We start from the raw sequence: 19,085 nt of genomic DNA on the forward strand, positions 1-19,085 counted from the left end.
AGGCAATTTTATACAAGGACATTGTGCAGTGACGGTGTTTAAATACTGCTTTCACTGATCTTCAGTGCGAGCAACAGGTGAGTTTTACATGTGACAAGAATCATAAAAACCTAATAATGTGGTTATAAACTGAAGCAGGAAAATCAATAGTGGGAAGAAAAATATGAATAGATTGGAAAATACTTTTTAATGTGTTTTTAAAGAGAAAAAAAACAGCAAAAGGAAGGGTGGCTCAGTGATGTCATAACGAATGAGTGTTAGCTACGGCAGGAAGGTTGCTGAATGTCCTCATTACCCACCGCTGCCAGACGCCTGTCAACCTTCCTACCCATACCAGGTTCACTATCTCTGAGCGTCAGCTACCATTATTCAGCGTGTCTGCAGGTAATGTTAGATGGACTATTCAGCACATCAATCTTCACAAGGCATCAGGTCCAGATAAGATCCCGGAAAAAGTCCTGAAGGGCGCACAAACTCACTAAGGTGTGAACAGACATCTTTAAAAACCTCTCTCCGTGTTTGTACCTGAAGACATCCTCACTCGTCCCAGTGCCTAAGTGTACAGCAGTGAGGAACATGGAGGTTTAACGACTCCCAAAAGTCATCAAATACTTCAAACGTCTTGTCAAGGCCACAATAGCGAGAAGGTGGACATAAAAGTGACATCAGACTAGTACGTATACAGAACAAAATAGGTCAGTGGATGACATCGTTTCATCTGTTGACCACTTTGCCTTCACCCACGTAGCAAACAGAGACACCGACATCTGGCTGCTTTTCTTGAACTTTAGTTTTGCCTTTAACACCATCAAACCACAGATTCTAGTCAACAAATAGCTGCTGTTTGTACTACCACCTTCCCTCTGCAACTGGGTTCTGGATTTTCTGTCTCACAGACAGTGAGGATCTGTCTCCTTTACCATCATCCTCAACAGTGGCTCCCCCAGGACAGCTTCCTCAGCCCCCTGCTCTACAGTCTACAGTACACTTTGCTTAACCAATAAATTGTGAAGTTTGCCAACAACACAGCAGCAGTCGGATGATATCCTAGAGTGATGAGTCAGCTTGCAGACAGGAGGTGGACTAGCACAGGGCTAATTATTTCTGAATACATGTGTATTTGGGTATTAAGTAGTGCTTAATTATTAAGATTAAGCACTACTATTAAGCACGACTATTAAGATTGATCCTAGTCCTAATCTTCACTTTTTGGTAAAAGTATTTTCATTTTGCATATTTAGTTGTAAAATGTCTGATATACTGGCCACTAAGGGTTGAACGCTGACTATTACAAGTGAATTTTGCTATTGGCGAAAATGGATTCATCCGGATTCCCCTGCGTCATCAACTTTCACTGTTGGCCCCGCCCCTCCTATAAAAGTTGAGAGGAGGGAGGAGGGTTTCCTTCAATCACAGCCCTCAGTGAGCACTGGTTGACAGCGAATGAGGAAGTTCACTGTGTTCCGTATGAAACATCACCACTGTTTTGACTCTGTGCTTCTATAAAGAGCAGATTCTAGTCTAATCATCAAGCTGTGTGTGTATTTACAGACACATCTATGCTATGTGTGTATTCTCGTCTGTCTCTGGATGAGCTCGGACGTGTGCGTACGTCTTATCGCTATGTGCGTGAGGTTGTGGGAGAACAGGGCTCTTTGCCCCTGAGTGGTATCTGTAAGGCTGTGTGTGAGCTTCACGTCGTGATTGTGTGTGCGCCTGTTGTTGTAGTGACAAACTTCAGCTTATGAACTCGCTATGTGTGTGTGTGTGTACAGACATGTCATTGTGCATATTACTGTCTTTCTCTGAGCACAGAGTGGGCGTGTCTTACCTCTACAGCAGTAACGCCCATAATCAAGGCATTTTTTGAATTTCCCTCCTAGTGGCAGGTCAGCAGAAAGAATGGGTTCAGTTAATCTTTAAGTTTTTGGGGGCCAAATTCTCCAAAGACTTTTAGTGGATGATGACAGACTGAATGTGGTCAAGAAGGCCCACCGACACCTCTACTTCCGAAGGAGGCTAAAGCACGTGGGTCTGAGCCCTGCATTCCTCTCAGCCTTCCACAGGTGTGTGTTGGAGAGCACACTGACCTCCATTAATTCAAGGTTCTGCAGACAGTGGTTCAAAGAGCAGAGAAGTTCACCCGCAGCAGCCTGCAACATGTGTGACCCCACCCACCCAGGACACAGACTATTGACCCTCCTCCCCCTCAGGAAAATGACTGTGCAACATTAAATTACAGCCAAAACAACAAGGATCCAGCAGAAGAGATGTGCGATTGATGAACAATATGCCTCTGTGTGTTTATCTATTTTCTATTTGTATTCTGCTTTTTTTTTAAATCCAACTTTGTATATTATACTTCTTTAATTATTCATATTTCTCTTTCGTAGTATGCTGGTGGCCCTCAGCCTCAAATTCAGTTTTATATATCACATGGAAATTGACAATAAAGACCTTGCTGTCATTTTTATCGACAAGCAGCCCTCAATAATGTAAACAAGAGGGATATAATTACAAACTGAGTATAAATGCTGGGTAGCCTAAGGTAAACAGAGAATTCCAAAAAATATTTTCTTTCGTGCAACACAAGGAGTTTACTTTACAAGATGGAACTTTGGGGCACTTAACAAGTGTAGCAGAGACACTTTTAATCATTGCTATTGTTTCACAAGCTACACAGAACAGGTAGAAGAGAGAGATGGACGATTGTTGCTACACTTGTTAGGTTATGAACCACTGTTGTTTAGTTGTGCCAACTCTTGTTTCCCCTATGCTCTTGCAGCTAGCGTGTTAGATACACAACCGGCAGCAGCTAACTGGTATTTGGGTAGAGGTTTGGGTTGGTTTGTGTGTAAAAATGGGCCTGTTGGTTTACATTGACTCAAGTCATGAGAAGTCCTGAAAATCTAAGTTTGGTTTTCTGAGTAGTTGCAGAAACTAGAGGTAAACATTTAAATGAGCATATTGTTGTATAATGTTCTTAAATTTAGATGTATGAAACATCACTTGAAAGCTTGTAATCTACATTTTTAAAATCAGTAAAAAAAAAAAAAGGTTTGGTCGCATGTATGTAGAAAGTCAGCATTGACCTCTAATATCAAATAAACAGTAACAATAAAAGTACACTTTTCAATTATTCCAATTTGCTTGTTATTTATTGATGTTTTTCTTTCTTTTCTGTCTTTTTAAATGACAAAAGCTATGATTTATACAGCTTACTGACTGCAGCACCACTACAGCACAGAATTATACAAGTGTAGACATGGCCAGACCTCTTCTTACTGCCCACATGTGTCCCACCTGAATGTTCACTCAGGGAGGGGTGTATACTGTATGTGCGTATGTGTATTCAATGGACAGAAGAAGGTCTGGGAAAGGTGCTGGAAAGGTAAGAATATAATCCAAAACTCAAACATTCTTATGGCACTAGAGGCCTATTAAATATTCATACTGTAGGATCTGCAACACACCCATATGAGGGACTACAAATTAGGGACTATGAGTTCATGCAGGACATTTGAATCCAAATAGAAAAATCCAAAGTTGCTAATAGGTCAGGATTTGCATGGGTAAAGAGAAGAAAGAAACACAAATGGTAGACCAAAGACACAAGGTTTTTGAATAATAAAAAACATACTGATATAGGGGAAATCATAGTGTGTACTACGCTGTATCATACAAATTTTGAATATATATTAAAAAATAAAAATTAAACAATTGTTTAGCAAACAGAAGCTTTTTGGGAACAAACCCAAGTCAGTAACTAAATAGATATTTCCCTAATTGCTTAACTTTTCAGATGTATTACATACCATAGCCTAGGCCAACCTTTTCTGTCTCATGTACCCCCTGAGGCTTCTCTTCAGATTAGGAGAACCCCTTCGTCACTCCAATTTAGTAACCTTTCTTGTTTTATTTACATGTTGTTAACATGTTGGCCTCTGAAATCTCCTACAACTTGAAAATGTCAACCTGTACATTTAACGCACACTAAATATCAATGTTGTGCATTACAATTATTGTATATTAGAGAATATATTCACCTCAATTTTTAGTGATGTGCATAACATGTTAGTAACAATTTAGTAGGACATTAAGGCCACAATATTGTTTATTCCATTAATGCTGTTTATTGTCAACGGGTGGAAAAGATGTTGGATGAGCATGTACAGTGTCTGAAATAGGCTTAAAAATGACTCAGCATGTTGGAAATAGATTCATCAATGTTTCCAAGTACCCCCTGAAATGTGTTCAAGTACCCCTAGGGGTACATGTACCCTTGGTTGGGAACCAATGGCCTAGGCAACACAAAGTGTCAGAAAGAGTTGTAGGTAAGAAGTGTGATTCCATGACATGCAGGGAGATCAACAGTTTTAACAGAAAGACAAACATGGTTAGTCTTTGGTGTTCACTGGGAGTATAAATAATGAACCTTTATGTGGTATTAATTAACTTGTTTTATGCAAATAAGCGCATCAGAAATTAATTTGTTTTCTATTATCAATTCAAACAAAGAATCCTACAAAAATGCATCAAAAGCTTTGTCAAAAAAGCATTAGACATCTGTCCTTTCTGTCTAACTCTAAAAAGTACAAGTAGTGGACATAGCATTCCATATTGTTCTAGCTTAGGAATATAATTTTGAGACCGACTTAATAGTCATGGGACATGAAAAAAATATTCTCCAGTCAAGATACGGCTTAGCATTCAGTGTGTGTCCGGGTCTAGGTGTAGCTATGCACCACAGTGCAACTCACATACAGCTACACATGCAACTTCCAGGCTGATATGACTTCCTAATCAAGGATCAAGTGGTAATCCTTGCTATAGCTTAGTGTGTGAGTGTGTGTGCATGTGTGTGGGTAATGTATGTGTGAGGTCAGGCGACATGGAATCAGTCCAAGCTCATAATAGGGTTCTGTTAGCCACTGCTAATCGCTAATGCTAACAGGATTGAAGCATGGCCGGACCCAGTTACCAGCTTATCTCTTCCAGAGGCACAAACCCACACTCAATCAAACATGTGGATGCACATACACATACTTTGTGCACTGGAGGAAAAAGAGAGTGAAAGGAAAGAAAAATGCTGGCTTGAGGGAAAAATAATGCTGCCACAGTCGAGGTTTTTATTTTCTGGCCGGAGCATTAAGCATTTGCGAGCTTACTGAACATCTCCCTGGACGAAAGGCTGATTTTCTTGTAGTTTGCTGAAATGTCCATTTTCGTGTTATTGTCCATTCTCTGTTTTGTCAATTTCTTTCTCTTGGTGATGTTTATTGCCTATTTGACATGCTTGTGTTGCTGCATAACACACACGCAACCAAATGTTGCATAACTACAAAAGCAAAGTCTGATCATGAAATATATATTCCCTCAAATCTATATATAGTTTTTTATGAAAGATTTAGAAGAAACTTCTGGTTGTTTCCAAAATTGGCTTTGCTTCAAAACTTTTAGCTTGCGGCACAGGTACTGCTACTCATCCTGACAATGCATGTTGAAATGTTCTATGAAAAATGCGGCCCTTAAACCCACCCCCCAAAAAAACAATCAGTCCTTTGTAATGCCTTTGGTGAGAATTAGACATTTGTCAGGTTTTTGTCAAGATAACAACAATCCTCTGTGCTGACATGAAGAATGGTCTAACTTTACCAATTATTCTAGCTGCTTCTTTTACTTAAAACTATTTTAATCTAATCCTCTAAGGCAAATAAATAGGCATCAAGAGCATTGCTGAAGATACAATAAGGGAGAGAAAGAGACTCACACATGCATAAAGGTGGAATAGGTAATAATGGAAGTGGGGTGGAGAAGTAGACATATGCTTATAGCTGTGATGCAATAAATTCTTATTTATTTAGGATAGCAGTGTGGGAGCTCTGCTCCTTACCTGCCAGAATGGAGGCCATAAGCCATTAATGGGACAAAGATGAAGAGGAAGGTGGAGGTTGGAGGGGGAACGAGGCGACGTTAGTGGCAGAAAGTGAAGGCCAGTGTGGTGGGGACAGAATGCACAAGCTTGAGCTTTGCTTTCTCTCATTTGGAACTGCTTAAGAAAACAGGATGTGCAAATATAAACTGATTTTAAAATGTTTACGTTCGAGTGTCAATACTTGACATAAGTTGTACATCACAAAACCATTATCACACTGTTGTACAGGAAAAATGGTAAATGACACATCAATTTGTTAAAGACAAAATATCTAAGGTTCAATTGGCTTTAATCAAATAGATTTAAATATTCCCAAATAAGTGGTCTGGGTTGTATGAGTTTATATGATCAATAAAGAAAAATATTAGAAATGTATGTGGGCCAAAAATATAATGTGCAGTCTTTGATCAATTGCGTAATGGTTTGCTCTGTCATGATAAGGCATGGCAAGCTTTTCACAGCCAATGCAGGGAACTGCCTTTGCACCATCACTCCTTTCCCCCACTGTAATATAAACATATGCACACTGCAGGCCAATTAAAACAGTGTCACAGTGTGCTGTGGCAGGTCTGCTGTTTGTATCTCATTAGGCTGTGTTATGCCAGGCCAGGATGTACCGAGCTCTGCTACACACACCCTAAACCCCACAAGCACTGAGTTTCTTATCAGCCTGGTTATTTTTAGGTCTGATTAAGTGCATTTTTGTGAATATTCAAATTTATATAATAGGGATGTCATTTTTTGCACTTTCATGGGCACTCAAATATGTTGGCAAAAAATAAAAACAAACACACAAAAATATGTGTGAATATTCACACACGAACGCGCACACACAGGTCAACTAACAACCCAGAAGACAAAGGAAAAATTTTGTTTTAACTTTTATTTCTATGTTTTTCCCCTTGTTACATATTTATTATTGAACATCATTCACTACACCCTTAGGTCATCTTTTCCCTCTCCTCCTTTTCATCCATCAAACTCTTTCTTTTTCTCCTTAATTCTTCATCTGCTCATCTTCTTCTGATCCTGTTCCTTTCCACAGAGAAAGCAGAGACCACACCACAGGAGTGTTTGGACTTCACTGGCTGCGTGTAATTCATCATCATTTTATCTTCCTTAATTGGATGCCATCAGGACCCCTGATACTTTGTATTGTTACTTTAACAAATAGATGCTCTCTCACACACAGATAATCATACACACACCTTATCCCAAGCTAGATTTTCTTCCAATGTGTGTTTTTTCTTCCCTCACTGGTGACAGACTGGGAGAAAGTGGGAGATGGAGTGGCCGAGAGGTTTATCAGACAGAAGGTAATGGTGTAAGGCCTGCACTGATATCATCTGCCCTCCAGAGAGAAACAAGCAGGAAGGATAAAGAAGGGAGCAAGGGCATGGGGAACGGAGACAAAAAAGATGAACTGGACAAAAAGCAAAAAACACAAAGAGAAAAAAGTAAGTAGAAAACAAAAAGTTAAAAAAAAACCCAAACAAGCCAAAAACGTCTGCATCTTTTTTCCAAACCCATGTCCAGCTATGCTTTCTCATTTTCTCTGACCCAGTCGACCAGTGAGTGGAAACACTGTTTGTGGGTGTTAATCCCTTGCAGCGACCCTGTCGTCTCTATGGACAACTTCTCTCCTCACAACATTCCAGCATACCCATCGACCTTTCCACCTCCGCCTCAGATTGGTCCGATTGCACTATGGAGCTGGTTGGACCAGGTCCACAAACAATGTGAACATACTGATGTAAACACCAAACTATTGATTTAGTTTCAGCTGAGCGTCATCATCTGCTACCATACGGACCAGCGGATGGTTCTGTTTGTATCAGTAGCATGGTGGGCATATTTGGCTCTGATGAAAATCAACACTGCTGTTCAATGAAGTAGCTCCTGAACCTTGGACAATCTGTCCATCACATCCTGAAAATATGTTTTGCGGAGAAAGAAACTTCAATGTCAGATATAGAAAGGCTTAAATACCAAACACAGAGCTCCAGGCTGTTTTGAAAGTCAAAAATATACCAGAGTCATGCCAGAGCTTGCAAACATTACTCAAATCCACTACATTCTTTCTCATGTTTTAGGATATTCTTTTTTTCCATCCTTAGGGATCACTTGGTAAGTGTTGTAACCTTATATAAAAATACTAAAGCACCAGTGTTTTCTCCCAGGGACAGATATGCATAGTCGATAATAAACAAGGTTAGTATGGAGCTGAAGTTACACGATCATATATCATGTGTGTCACATATACAGTAAGTTATTGACAGCGTCCTGTTAGGGGATACTATGGAAGCGTATTGAGTTTATTAGGATAGCTGAAAAAGCATTTGCAGTATGGGAAACTGGAGTTTAGAAATGATCAGACAGTGGATATCCTGAGAACAGTTATCTACCCCTAGATGGTTGGACAATATAGTACAAAAGACTGAAGAATGAATTTTCGCCCCGGGATAAACTTTGGAGCCGGTTTTATTTCTCTCACATACTCTCATCTCACCCCAGTTCTTTTCAATACCATTCTGCTTCTCACTTTCCTCTGTTCATCTCACCTGAAATTGTCTACTACGCTTCAATTTCTTGAGTCCGTGTTCCACCTCTCATTTGAATTTTTTCATTACAATTGCTTCCGAGCAGCACATTTCTTTCTGCTCCTATTTCACACCCTCTTCAGGCCCATTTCAGCAGCTTGCCAGCATTTGTTCTGTGCAGCCTTTTCATTATCAGCATTATTTTCCCACTCTTACTCCATTATATCTTTTACAGCAATTCGTTACAAATCTTTCATGTCTCTTGCCCCAGTGTTCACCTTATCTAAGTAAATGTGTGTCAGTTTGATATGTTTCTGTGGGTGTGACTCTTAACTCATTGACTGCCAAAGACGTTTTTTAGTTTAGAAACGTTGACTGCCAAAGATGTCTATAGACGTTAATTGTGTTTTTCGGCTGGGGTTGCAGGGAGACAGTGTCTCCTGTGAATATCTAACTTGTATCATGATGTAGTGACAAACTGGTGCCATGTAGGTGGCAGCAGTGCACCTTTGGATGAGAGATCATGTTGGGCAGAGCACAGAGGGAGAGGAAAGGAGTTTACAAGACAGAAAATGGCATTACGAGAGTTGATGCTGAAGTTCCTAGCAGTGCACACTCGACCAGAGCATGTGTGGAACTAAGTGGACTATTGACAGTGTCGTGATGTGAGAGAAAACGATCAAAAAAACGAGGCAAGCGGTGACACTCGGCATGTCCGGGATGAGGAGGAAGTTGCGTGTGGGGAGAATGACGGGGGAGAGACTTGGAGGAAGGCCAAAATACAGTAAACTAATGTTGAGGTGTCCCTAAAGCAAAAAAAAAAAAATGCTTCTAAGTCAGTAATAGGTTTTTTTCAAAAAACACGTTTTTCTCAGCTTTTTGTTACAAACTGGCAATTTGTGGGAAACTTGCTACTATTCAACTGCTGATTACAGATTTCAGATTGCCAAAGTACAAAATATTCTGTGGGTCTTAAAAAAAATTATCTAAAACGCCTGGCAATATGGGGTTGGCTGCTCTGAAAAGGGCTGGCAGTGAATGAGTTAATATACCTTCAGTGTTCATTCCATTGATTAGCATTATGTGCCTAAATCTTCTAGCTTTGGTTTAAAGAAGAGATCTGCGATCGTGAGTTCTATGGCATCGGGCACACTGAAGGATGTTCATGTGTGCACGGGCATTGAAAATCCCTATGCACATAGCTGTGTGCCCACAAAATAAGACGACATAATGTACATTTCAGTCGAAATGGACCTAATCTGCTATGCTGCAATGCATAAACCAATCGTCCTGTAAAGAACAATGACAAACTAGAATAAAGATTGAGGCATGTAGATAAAAAATAAACGTGTAGATCTAAAAATGTATATCTAGGAATTAATTATCCTAAAGAATGGCTTTAAATATAAATCAGGAAGTCTAATCCTAATTATCTATGATGATAGGGTAAAGTGTAATAAAAGCACATAGTTGTTATTGTAAAAGGAAAGTAAGTGGGGGTACGACTCGATAAGCTTTTTCTTCTTCCTACTTCTTTTCGGACTCAAAATGCTATATGGAATTGTAAAACCTGGAATTGATTTTATTCTACATTTTATTTTTGTTTGTCTAAAGTAAATAAATAGGTAAGTAATAATGAGGGGAGGGGTAAAAACTTGTGATTTGTAGTTTGTCCCAATAACACCTTAATGCAGGCAGCACCTCTTTTAGTTTTTGCATATAATACAACACAGCATCAATATCTCACAGTGCCAGTGTCATATTTTCACTCCTTACAGCTAAAAGCGGTAAGCATCGACAACAAAGGGCTAATTGCTGCATGACTTCTTTGTGTACATCAAATAGAGAAATTCAGCTTTTGGCTGAGGCTGAGCTTTGCTGCTGTTTAACACCGGCCTTGCAGGTACAATATTCAGTCGATAAGTGGAGAGCTCTGCAGAGACACAAATAATTAGCACTATCTTCCCAAACAACAGGTAAGCACAATGCCAAAAAAGTACACTAGCTGTCACAGTGGCAGGGCTCGAGACTGCGACCAAAATGGTTGCAAATGCGAGTTAATTTTCAGTGTGTGCGGGTGAAAATTTTATCTGGTTGCATCCGTGCGAGTGTGTATGGTTGACCTTATTTTGAACGGAGCGGCTGAACGCTCCGTCAAGTCCCTGTGTATTCAGTGGTTAACTGATGCTGAGATTTCCCATGGCTAAGAAGCCATCATGGTTACGTGCAGCTTCCTCTGCCAATGTGTGTCTTTGTTTACATGTCTTCTGAGTGTTGATTGGCTGGGAGGCTGGGGAAAGGGTGGGCGTAAGCGGGGAAAAGAGTAAACAATTCTGTTCCCATGGTCGTGTGAGTGTATGATTTGATTTTTGGCGTGTTACTACGACCTCCATAAAAGCCCGTAAAACTGTGATAACGGCCCGAGTCACGTCATTACAATACCTTTTGGGCTGCGGTGAGTGTGTGTTTATACAAAAGGTGAGTTTATCAACCCCACACGTTATGACAACTATAAGAATAGATGGCAACACTTTATTAGAATTTTTATATATATGGTTGACATTACGCTGTCATTATTTTGACTTGACACTTGTCATTAACATGAATAAGGCGTCATTAGGTGTTGTTCGGTACCCTAACCCTTCATCACTCTAATCCCTAATCCTAACAGCACCAAACCCCACTAGATCCCGCCACCTACCTCAAAAAATGCCAACATAGCTCCAATGGTGTCATAATTTAGCGTAATGTGTCATAATTTAGCGAACGACACTTAACTCATTGAGTGCCAAGCATTTTCAGAATCTACCCCCCTCAGTGCCAGCCGTTTTAGAGTTTTGTACTATAACAATCTGAAATCTGACAGATTCTGAAAGATTAAAGTCTGTTTGTAGCTTGTTTCGTTCTTCTGTAATCAGCAGTAGAATAGAGCTAGTTTTACACATATCACCAGTTTCAGGGCAAAAAGCTGAGAAAACAGGCTTTTTAAAAAAAAAAATCTCAGTGACTTTGAAGCAATTATTATTATTTATTTATTTTTGCTTTATTAAAAACTATAACATCTGAACATTGGTTTCCTTCTAAAAAAACAAAAAAACAAGGCTGCCCCCCCCGTCGATCACACAGACGTAACATCCTCTTCCTTCCGACACGCAGAAATGACCCGTTTGGCTCGGTTAGTTGATGGTTTTATCTCACAACTGCAACATTATCAATAATCCACTCAGGTCCACACATGTTCTGTGTTAGTATGTGGTGATGTGAGCTGCTGGATACGTCTCAATATCACTTCATAGCGCCATAATCTCCCTCGTTCCTGCTTTGTCGTTTCGTCAATGGCACTGAGCGTTCGGACTTGAAATGACGAATTATCTCGTCAGTGGCACTGAGTGAGTTAATTACAGCCTTCATTGCTCCTTATTCATGCTAATGACATATAATGACAGTGTAATGTCAGCTTTATGTATAAAACTTAGTATTACCAAACAGACTGTCAGGTTCCAAAATGCTATATATATATATATATATATATATATATATATATATATATATATATATATATATAGCTCATAAGAGCAACCTGTTGAAGATTCAAACTCAATTTTGTAATAATAATGTCAACAACTATGTTTATGGTGCGTGGAAAATATTGGGAGGACAAAGTTATTGTAACAATTCGCATTGACTAGATGAGATGTTCTTTGTTTAAGCGGCAATTTACGGTGTACAAAGAGAAATTGGGGTGAGAGAAAGATGAGTTGTTGTGTCAGACAGCAGAGGAAGGAGAGTGGAGGTGTAAACATGATCAATCCGCTCCCAAACAGGTTCAGAGACAGACTTCCCCTTCACATTTTCAGCCTCAGTGAAGCACAGCGCTAGCTCCTTTATTTATCATGGTAGTTTGAAGCATCACAACACAGGTACCCACACGTACATGCACACACGTGCACACTCGCGCCAGCCCAAACATGCAGGACTAATGAGCCTGGCTCCAAATCCTCTATACATATATTCCAATTATCTAACATTGTATTTCACATTACATCGGTCATTTCTACAAATGCATCAGTTCAGAGCACACACTGATTAACACCCTAAAACACTGCAACGTCATACAGCCCAATATTTAGAATAATATCCAACACGCGCTGTGATAATCTGGTATGATTTAAACCAACATGTACTGCAGTAGGACGCCCCAATATATTCATATGACTTAATTTAAGCGTAAACCTTTGTCATCAATATTTATTTGCTCACTCTCAGTTCAATGTGACTTAGCAGCATCAAGTCATTTATCTAAATAGTGACCCAGCTTGCCTTCTAAGTAGCACATGGTAATCTATCAGGACAAGGACCATATTAGTGTCTAGAATGGTCATTAGTTGTAGGAGGCCATTATTTAATCTTGGCCGAGTCAACGTCCTCACTGGGATCATGATTTAGTTACCCAGTAGCATCGATTGGGGCAGGAGTCACTGTGGTAAATCCTTATGCTTTTGATTCAATGTGTCATACGTGTGCTCTGGTTTATATATAGCTGTAGATATTTAGCATGTTCAGTTTGGCTGTGACAGAGGAAAAACGTTAGTCATAATCTTCCAGTGTAATCCAAAATGACTCGAGCACCACTCACCAGCCCCTGCTTTTTCTCTCTTCTATAAGCAGCACTCAAATTACCACCCTTAAGAAGAGATGAGCTAAAATTCCTACTTTGTATGTATTCTCACTCACCGCTGTTTTCTGGCACTGGATGGAGGTGCTGTTAAAGCGCAGAGCAGGTACACTGTGGGTCTCCCCTTGGATGTGGAAGACGCACTCGTAGTTCCTTTGTCCGGACTGGGGCTGAGGCAGGTTCTTGGCAGCTAGAGTGATCGGCTTTGTTACCCCAACTGGGATGTATATTTGTGTTGAAGGCAAGATCTGTGGACAATCCTGCAGAGAAGTGGGGAAAAGGAAAAACAGTTTCATGAGCCACATTTAAGAAAGGAGGATAACATACACAAATAGCAACAGTCAGAAAAGAGGGACGTAATGAAATAAATGATGTGATAGCTGTTAACAGCTGAAAAGCAACACAAAAAAAAGCTATGGGTTACATTCTGCATTTGACTTTATGCCAGATTTGCAACACCGCACCTTTTTTGTGATGCTCTGCTGCATGTGTTGCAGACTTGTGTAACCGCCCCACTGGCTTAGCATCAGTTTTTTTTTTAATAGTTTTCAGCAACATTCAAGCAAGAAAGCTTTTCAAACATACTTAAAAAATGTTAACCACCCAGTGAAACGTTCACATCAACAATGATGCATTGTTATGGCCGGCAGATTGACTCTGTTGGATTGTGTCCATGTGTAGATAAGAGGAATGAGCTCATGGATGTGTGTGTGGTGCCTCACTGTGTTATTGGGTGTTTGCAGTATGAATGTTTGTGTGTGCGTCACTGATAATGGCCAGACCAGAGTCTTGTTTAGATCATCTGGAAGCAGCCCAACCCATCAAAACACAGAAGGGTGTGGTCTTATGTGAGACAAATCACACAGAATATATACAAATCAAATCACCAATAGTGACCCAATCAAATCTGGTTAATAATAGTTTAAAAATTGATAGTTTCAACTGTTTATGAAGATATGCATGTAGGCCAAAGAAATTATACCGAAACATTGAGGTGTGATTGAGATCACAGTTCTGTTTTTACAATGAAATGGTGAACAATGATGAAATGAACGTGTGCAGCTGTTGAGAACAATACTGTCATAATGTTTAAACAATGGGAGAAAAGACTGATCTGACACAGGTGGAATTATTCCCTGATAGTATGTGAAGGGTCACATAGTTGTGATTGTATCTCTTCCTGTAAACAGATCACAGGCTTGCTGTCAGAAATATTTTTCCTTTCTCCTCCTCTAGCTTGGGCTGTTGCGCATTAGAGGCTACAGCGTGTCCCCCGGGGACGAACACAATGCTGGAGTTTGTTCATTAGCCTGCTTAGCCCCAGCCTTGTGTGTCTGATCACACACAAAAACACGAACAACATATAATGAGAGAAGGGAATAATATGGTGTAGGAAGCGGGGAATAGATCTAGTGTATGATCACGTAAGAGAAAGGATGGCAGAGGGAGAATGGGGGGGGGATTGAGAATGCAAACAAGGAGGGGATTCGAGCTGGCTGAAAAGAAAAGAGAAATAGGGCAATGGACAAAGGATAAAAAATGACAGGAAAATGGAAGGCAGAGGCAGAGAGGGCATGCTTAATTGGGAACAGAGCAAAGAGTAAAGATAGCAGCTCATGCAGAGACTAGAAAAGACAGAATAAGGAACAGGATGGATCAAAAGGAGAGACGTGATGAAAAAAAAAGAAAAGAAAATGGAAATGCTAGGAATACTTGATTTCTGGTCCATCATTTTCCTTCATTTATCCATCCATCTAGCTTCCAAGCACCACAATGTCCTACTTAATTAACTGCCTGCAGTCTCAGACAACACTTGAAAAATTGACGAAGGAGGCAAAAGAAGCAGAGGAAGAGAAACAGAGGGGGGGAGGGGTAGAAAGGAGAGATTGATCTGCAGTTGTGCCTTTTGAAGTCCCAACTGTAAAAAGAAAGCCTGTGACGGTAGCTGTAGGTTAGCGTTGTCCAAGACAGAAAAAAAGGGGGTTTCAGAATCCTGCTGTGAAGGTAAACTCATAGAGGGCAGTGCATCAGTAGCTAGCATAGCCGCTAGCACAAACTGCAGCTGACAATGTTTTATTCATCCATCTATCGACTTTGTGTCAGCCCTGCCGTCTGCTTGTTGTTGTTTTTTTCTGGCAGTTGTCCTTTCCATTGACTTCAGTCACTCTTTTATGTTGCACAGCACTGAGATTTTTACTGCTATGAACAAAAAAGTTACATTTTATTAAAGTTGCATTCAAACTAATTACAGCAGGGTTTTTCAACCTTGGGATCGTGACGCCATGTGGGGTCGCCTGGAAAAACATGGGGTCGTCTGAAATGCCTCGTAATAATAAAATAAAATACATTTCTTTTTTCTAATTATTTTTATTGATCTATTTTGCACGATTAAAAAAACCAATATATAATAGGCATACAGTGCAGGAAGAGGCCGAAAGCTCAAAGATCTTAAATAATTATCATTCTTTGTCAAAGTAAAACACCACACACACATTATCAAACAACTGTGTTCTATACGTTCACTTTCTCAAAAATAAATAGCTCAAATAAAATGCGCTACGGAAATATGTAAGCTGCTGTATATCGTCAAGTTGTGCACTAATCTTTACTACTCTGCTTTTGTAACACAGTCTAACAAATGTGATCAAAAAACTAATTTTGAAGAAATAAAGTCTCTGCGGTCGCCGGAAATTTGTGATATAAAAATGGGGTCATGACCAGAAACAGGTTGGGAACCACTAAATTACCGAATTGGGTTAATCGTTCACAGCTCCTTGAGTTGCTCTGTGTTAACGGACAGTTGCCAAAATATAATATTCATCTGTTTCCAAACATCAAAACAAAAATATCAGAAAACTCTTCCAAAACCTTAAACTGATCATCTGATGATCAAATTCAACTAAGTTTGAATTTTGACTAGCAGTTACAGTGTAAACAACAAGAAACTGTGGATCAAGCATTTGGACAGATTTTCAGGAGGACATGAAGATCACTTATAGAGATGAGTCCAAAAAGAAGATGAATAGGTGCTAACAAAGAATAAAAATGCATTTATGAAGTAACAATAAGCTAAGTTTGATAATGTATTGAATGAGCAAACACCTTGCAGGAGTAAAAGAATCATACTACCGAACAAAAGTTACGCAAAAAACTAAAATAATTTTCAGTGACCTAATGTAAGAACATCAAAGATAAGGAAGGAGGAAAAAGGAGGACAGTGGAGTAGAGTGAGCTCAAAGAAGGGGAAAGTATTGGGGAAAATGCCATCAGGATTTATGACAGGTGCCAGAACGGTTTCCTTAAATCCTCTGAAATGAACAAGTTAAAACAAGATTTCAGCTGAGGGACTTGTTTGAAGCTGGTGGAGATCTTTTCCCTCATTCTTTTCTTTCATCTTTTGGATTTTGTGCCATTCAGCTTTTCTGTGAACATGCTGTGGTTTTCTGTGGCCAGATGGACTTTAGGAGGACAAACATGAGGATGCCAAAGGTGTATATTATAAGATGATTTTTTTTCTTCCATTTTTCTGACAACAAACATGCTCAGTCTGTGACAGCTTGATGGTTCAAGTAATAGCAAATTGATTTGCAAATGGCGAGGTTGGCTCTAAATGGTGAGTTAAGAAATGAGGAACCCACAGCAGTTTGCTTCATCATAGAGTTCACCTAATCTCTCCGAACTGTAACTGCTTAGAGGCATTTCCAGCGAAGGCGCACATGGCTGTGAATTGGAAAAGATGCTTGAAGGAACACATGCTACAGATGGTTTCTCCACATGAGAACACAGCTAAAAACATCTGCTCAATGTTGAGATAGCTGACTGTCTTAGCATCCTGACACATTCATAATCACTTATAACATTAACAGATGTGAATACTGCCGGGGAAAAACTCCCTTTGCCAAATGTAACAAAGTCAGATTTAACTTCAAAACAGAGAGAGTGATTGGACGGTGTGCTCCTCAGGTTATGTTTTTAAATACATATATTTTCAAAAGTTTGTGTTTGGATTGGCTGATGTCCAAGTCTCTTACTACTGTCATAATAGCCTAAGGGCCATCCTAACCTTTCTATATTTGTTTACCCTTAAATGCTGCTGTCAGCTCCACAGCCCCAAGCAGTGGCACACTTCCTTCCTTTAGACAGAAGAGGGTTGTAAAACATAACCAGTGTGCGCTGTGTATTTCTTTAAAAAAAAGGCCTTGTATGGAAGAACATTTATGCATTGAACAAAGATATTTGTTCATTTTTGTTTAAACTTCATTCTTATTCATTCCTTTTAAACAGATGCACCATGTATAGTTCTTATGCATTAACCCTCAGGCGATCATGCAAATGAGTCCTAAATACACACTGGGTTCTGTGAAAACTCTGCCCAGCAGCACACAACATACATAAAACATTTGCCAAAGATTGTACCCCATGAGATACTTCAGTAAAGATGGCTCAACTGTATTTGATGGTCAGTTATGTTAGTTCTTGATCCAATCTTCCTTCCACAGATATCAGTAGATCTCAACTATTATAAGTTCAACCAGTTATCAATTCCTGGTTATTAACTCATAGTTAATTAGGTAACATTCTTGTTCATTTAAGTCAACCGTAAATCTTTATAATTTGGATTGATATCTATGCTAGCTCATTATCTTATTCTTTGAAATTCTCATTTTACCTTAAAAATTTGTCAAAACCAAAAAAGTTATTTGCAATCTTTGAAAATCAAATAAATATCAAAAATGATAAACAATTACCTTCAACTTCCCCTAGTAATAATAAAGAACACAAACAACAATTTCTAGACATTAGCTGTGATACCTTCTACTCTCATGGGAAATACGCTTGTAAACAGCAAACTGTAAATAGAACTGACACTTGTGAAATAAATAAAGTTGCCTGATTCTGATTCCATTGATAGAGATACCCAAGATAAAACAGCATCATTTGGAAGTTAGATATAAAGGCTTTATTCTTTCACTCCACACTTAGTGGTGGTAAGCTACTACTGCAGCCACAGCTGCCCTGGGGCAGACTGACAAAAGTGAGGCTGCCATAGTGCGCCATCGGCACCTCCAACCACCGCCAACAATCACGCACACACGATGACAGATACAGGGGTTACTGTCCCCCACTGTGGCACCTGGAATTCTCAGTGGTCTCCCATCCAACAACTAACCAGGCCCAGACCATCTGATGAGATTGGGCAATGACAGGCTGGTATGACCACAATATCAGATATTTAACAATATCTAACAACATTCAAATGTCTTTGAAATTGTTGAAATGGAAACAGAGCAAATTGATCATTCCTTACTGTGATATTTATCTAATTAAACATCATTTGACCTAATTTATTGACATCTTTTAGCTGCAGATGTCCAGATGCCAGTTTTGATTGAAAGTCGCCCTTGAGCTTTTTCAACAAACAGCAGCTGTCATTCCAGGTTGAGCTTGATCCATTTTACAGCTTCATTCCTACAGAATCAGAATTGTGTGATACTTGCCCCACAACGTCTACCTCAGAGAACGAAAAGAACAATTTAGAAAAACAAAAACCAAAAAAACCTGTTCACTTTGATGGTGAGGGGGAGGTTAGCGAAACATCTTTAAACATCCGTCGAAAAGCAGATAATGAGACAGTTCTGAGACAGCAGGGAAAGTGTGTGTAGTGTGTGTGTAGGAGAGATTCAATTCTAGACATACATTTGGTAGAGTTAAGGAGGGAGATAATGCTGGAGTAGGAGGATGAAGGCAAAGCAAATGAGGGATGATATATAAATAAATGAATGCATTAAAAAGCCAAAAGTGTTATGAAGGTTTTACTGCTGCCTGACAAGATATAAATTAATAAAGCTCCAAAAACAGCACGCATACATAATGAGGCAAATGTCTGGCCGCTCATCTCCATTAAACACCACCTCCCCACCCCTTCATGTCCATC

The 19,085-nt window shown here is 39.6% G+C and overlaps 1 protein-coding gene across 7 annotated transcripts in view; it reads right to left on the reverse strand.

Moving 5' to 3' along the window:
- plxna1b (plexin A1b) overlaps positions 1 to 19,085 on the reverse strand; it is a 223,494-nt gene that overhangs the window by 56,827 nt on the left and 147,582 nt on the right. For all 7 annotated transcript variants that reach the window (XM_028445792.1, XM_028445791.1, XM_028445789.1 and 4 more), the window contains one exon: positions 13,210 to 13,410. In XM_028445792.1, coding sequence (XP_028301593.1) covers positions 13,210 to 13,410 — 201 coding nt within the window. The remainder of the gene's footprint in view (positions 1 to 13,209; positions 13,411 to 19,085) is intronic.

The sequence above is a fragment of the Gouania willdenowi genome, chromosome 5, assembly GCF_900634775.1.
Source record: "Gouania willdenowi chromosome 5, fGouWil2.1, whole genome shotgun sequence".
Classification (NCBI taxonomy): domain Eukaryota; kingdom Metazoa; phylum Chordata; class Actinopteri; order Blenniiformes; family Gobiesocidae; genus Gouania; species Gouania willdenowi.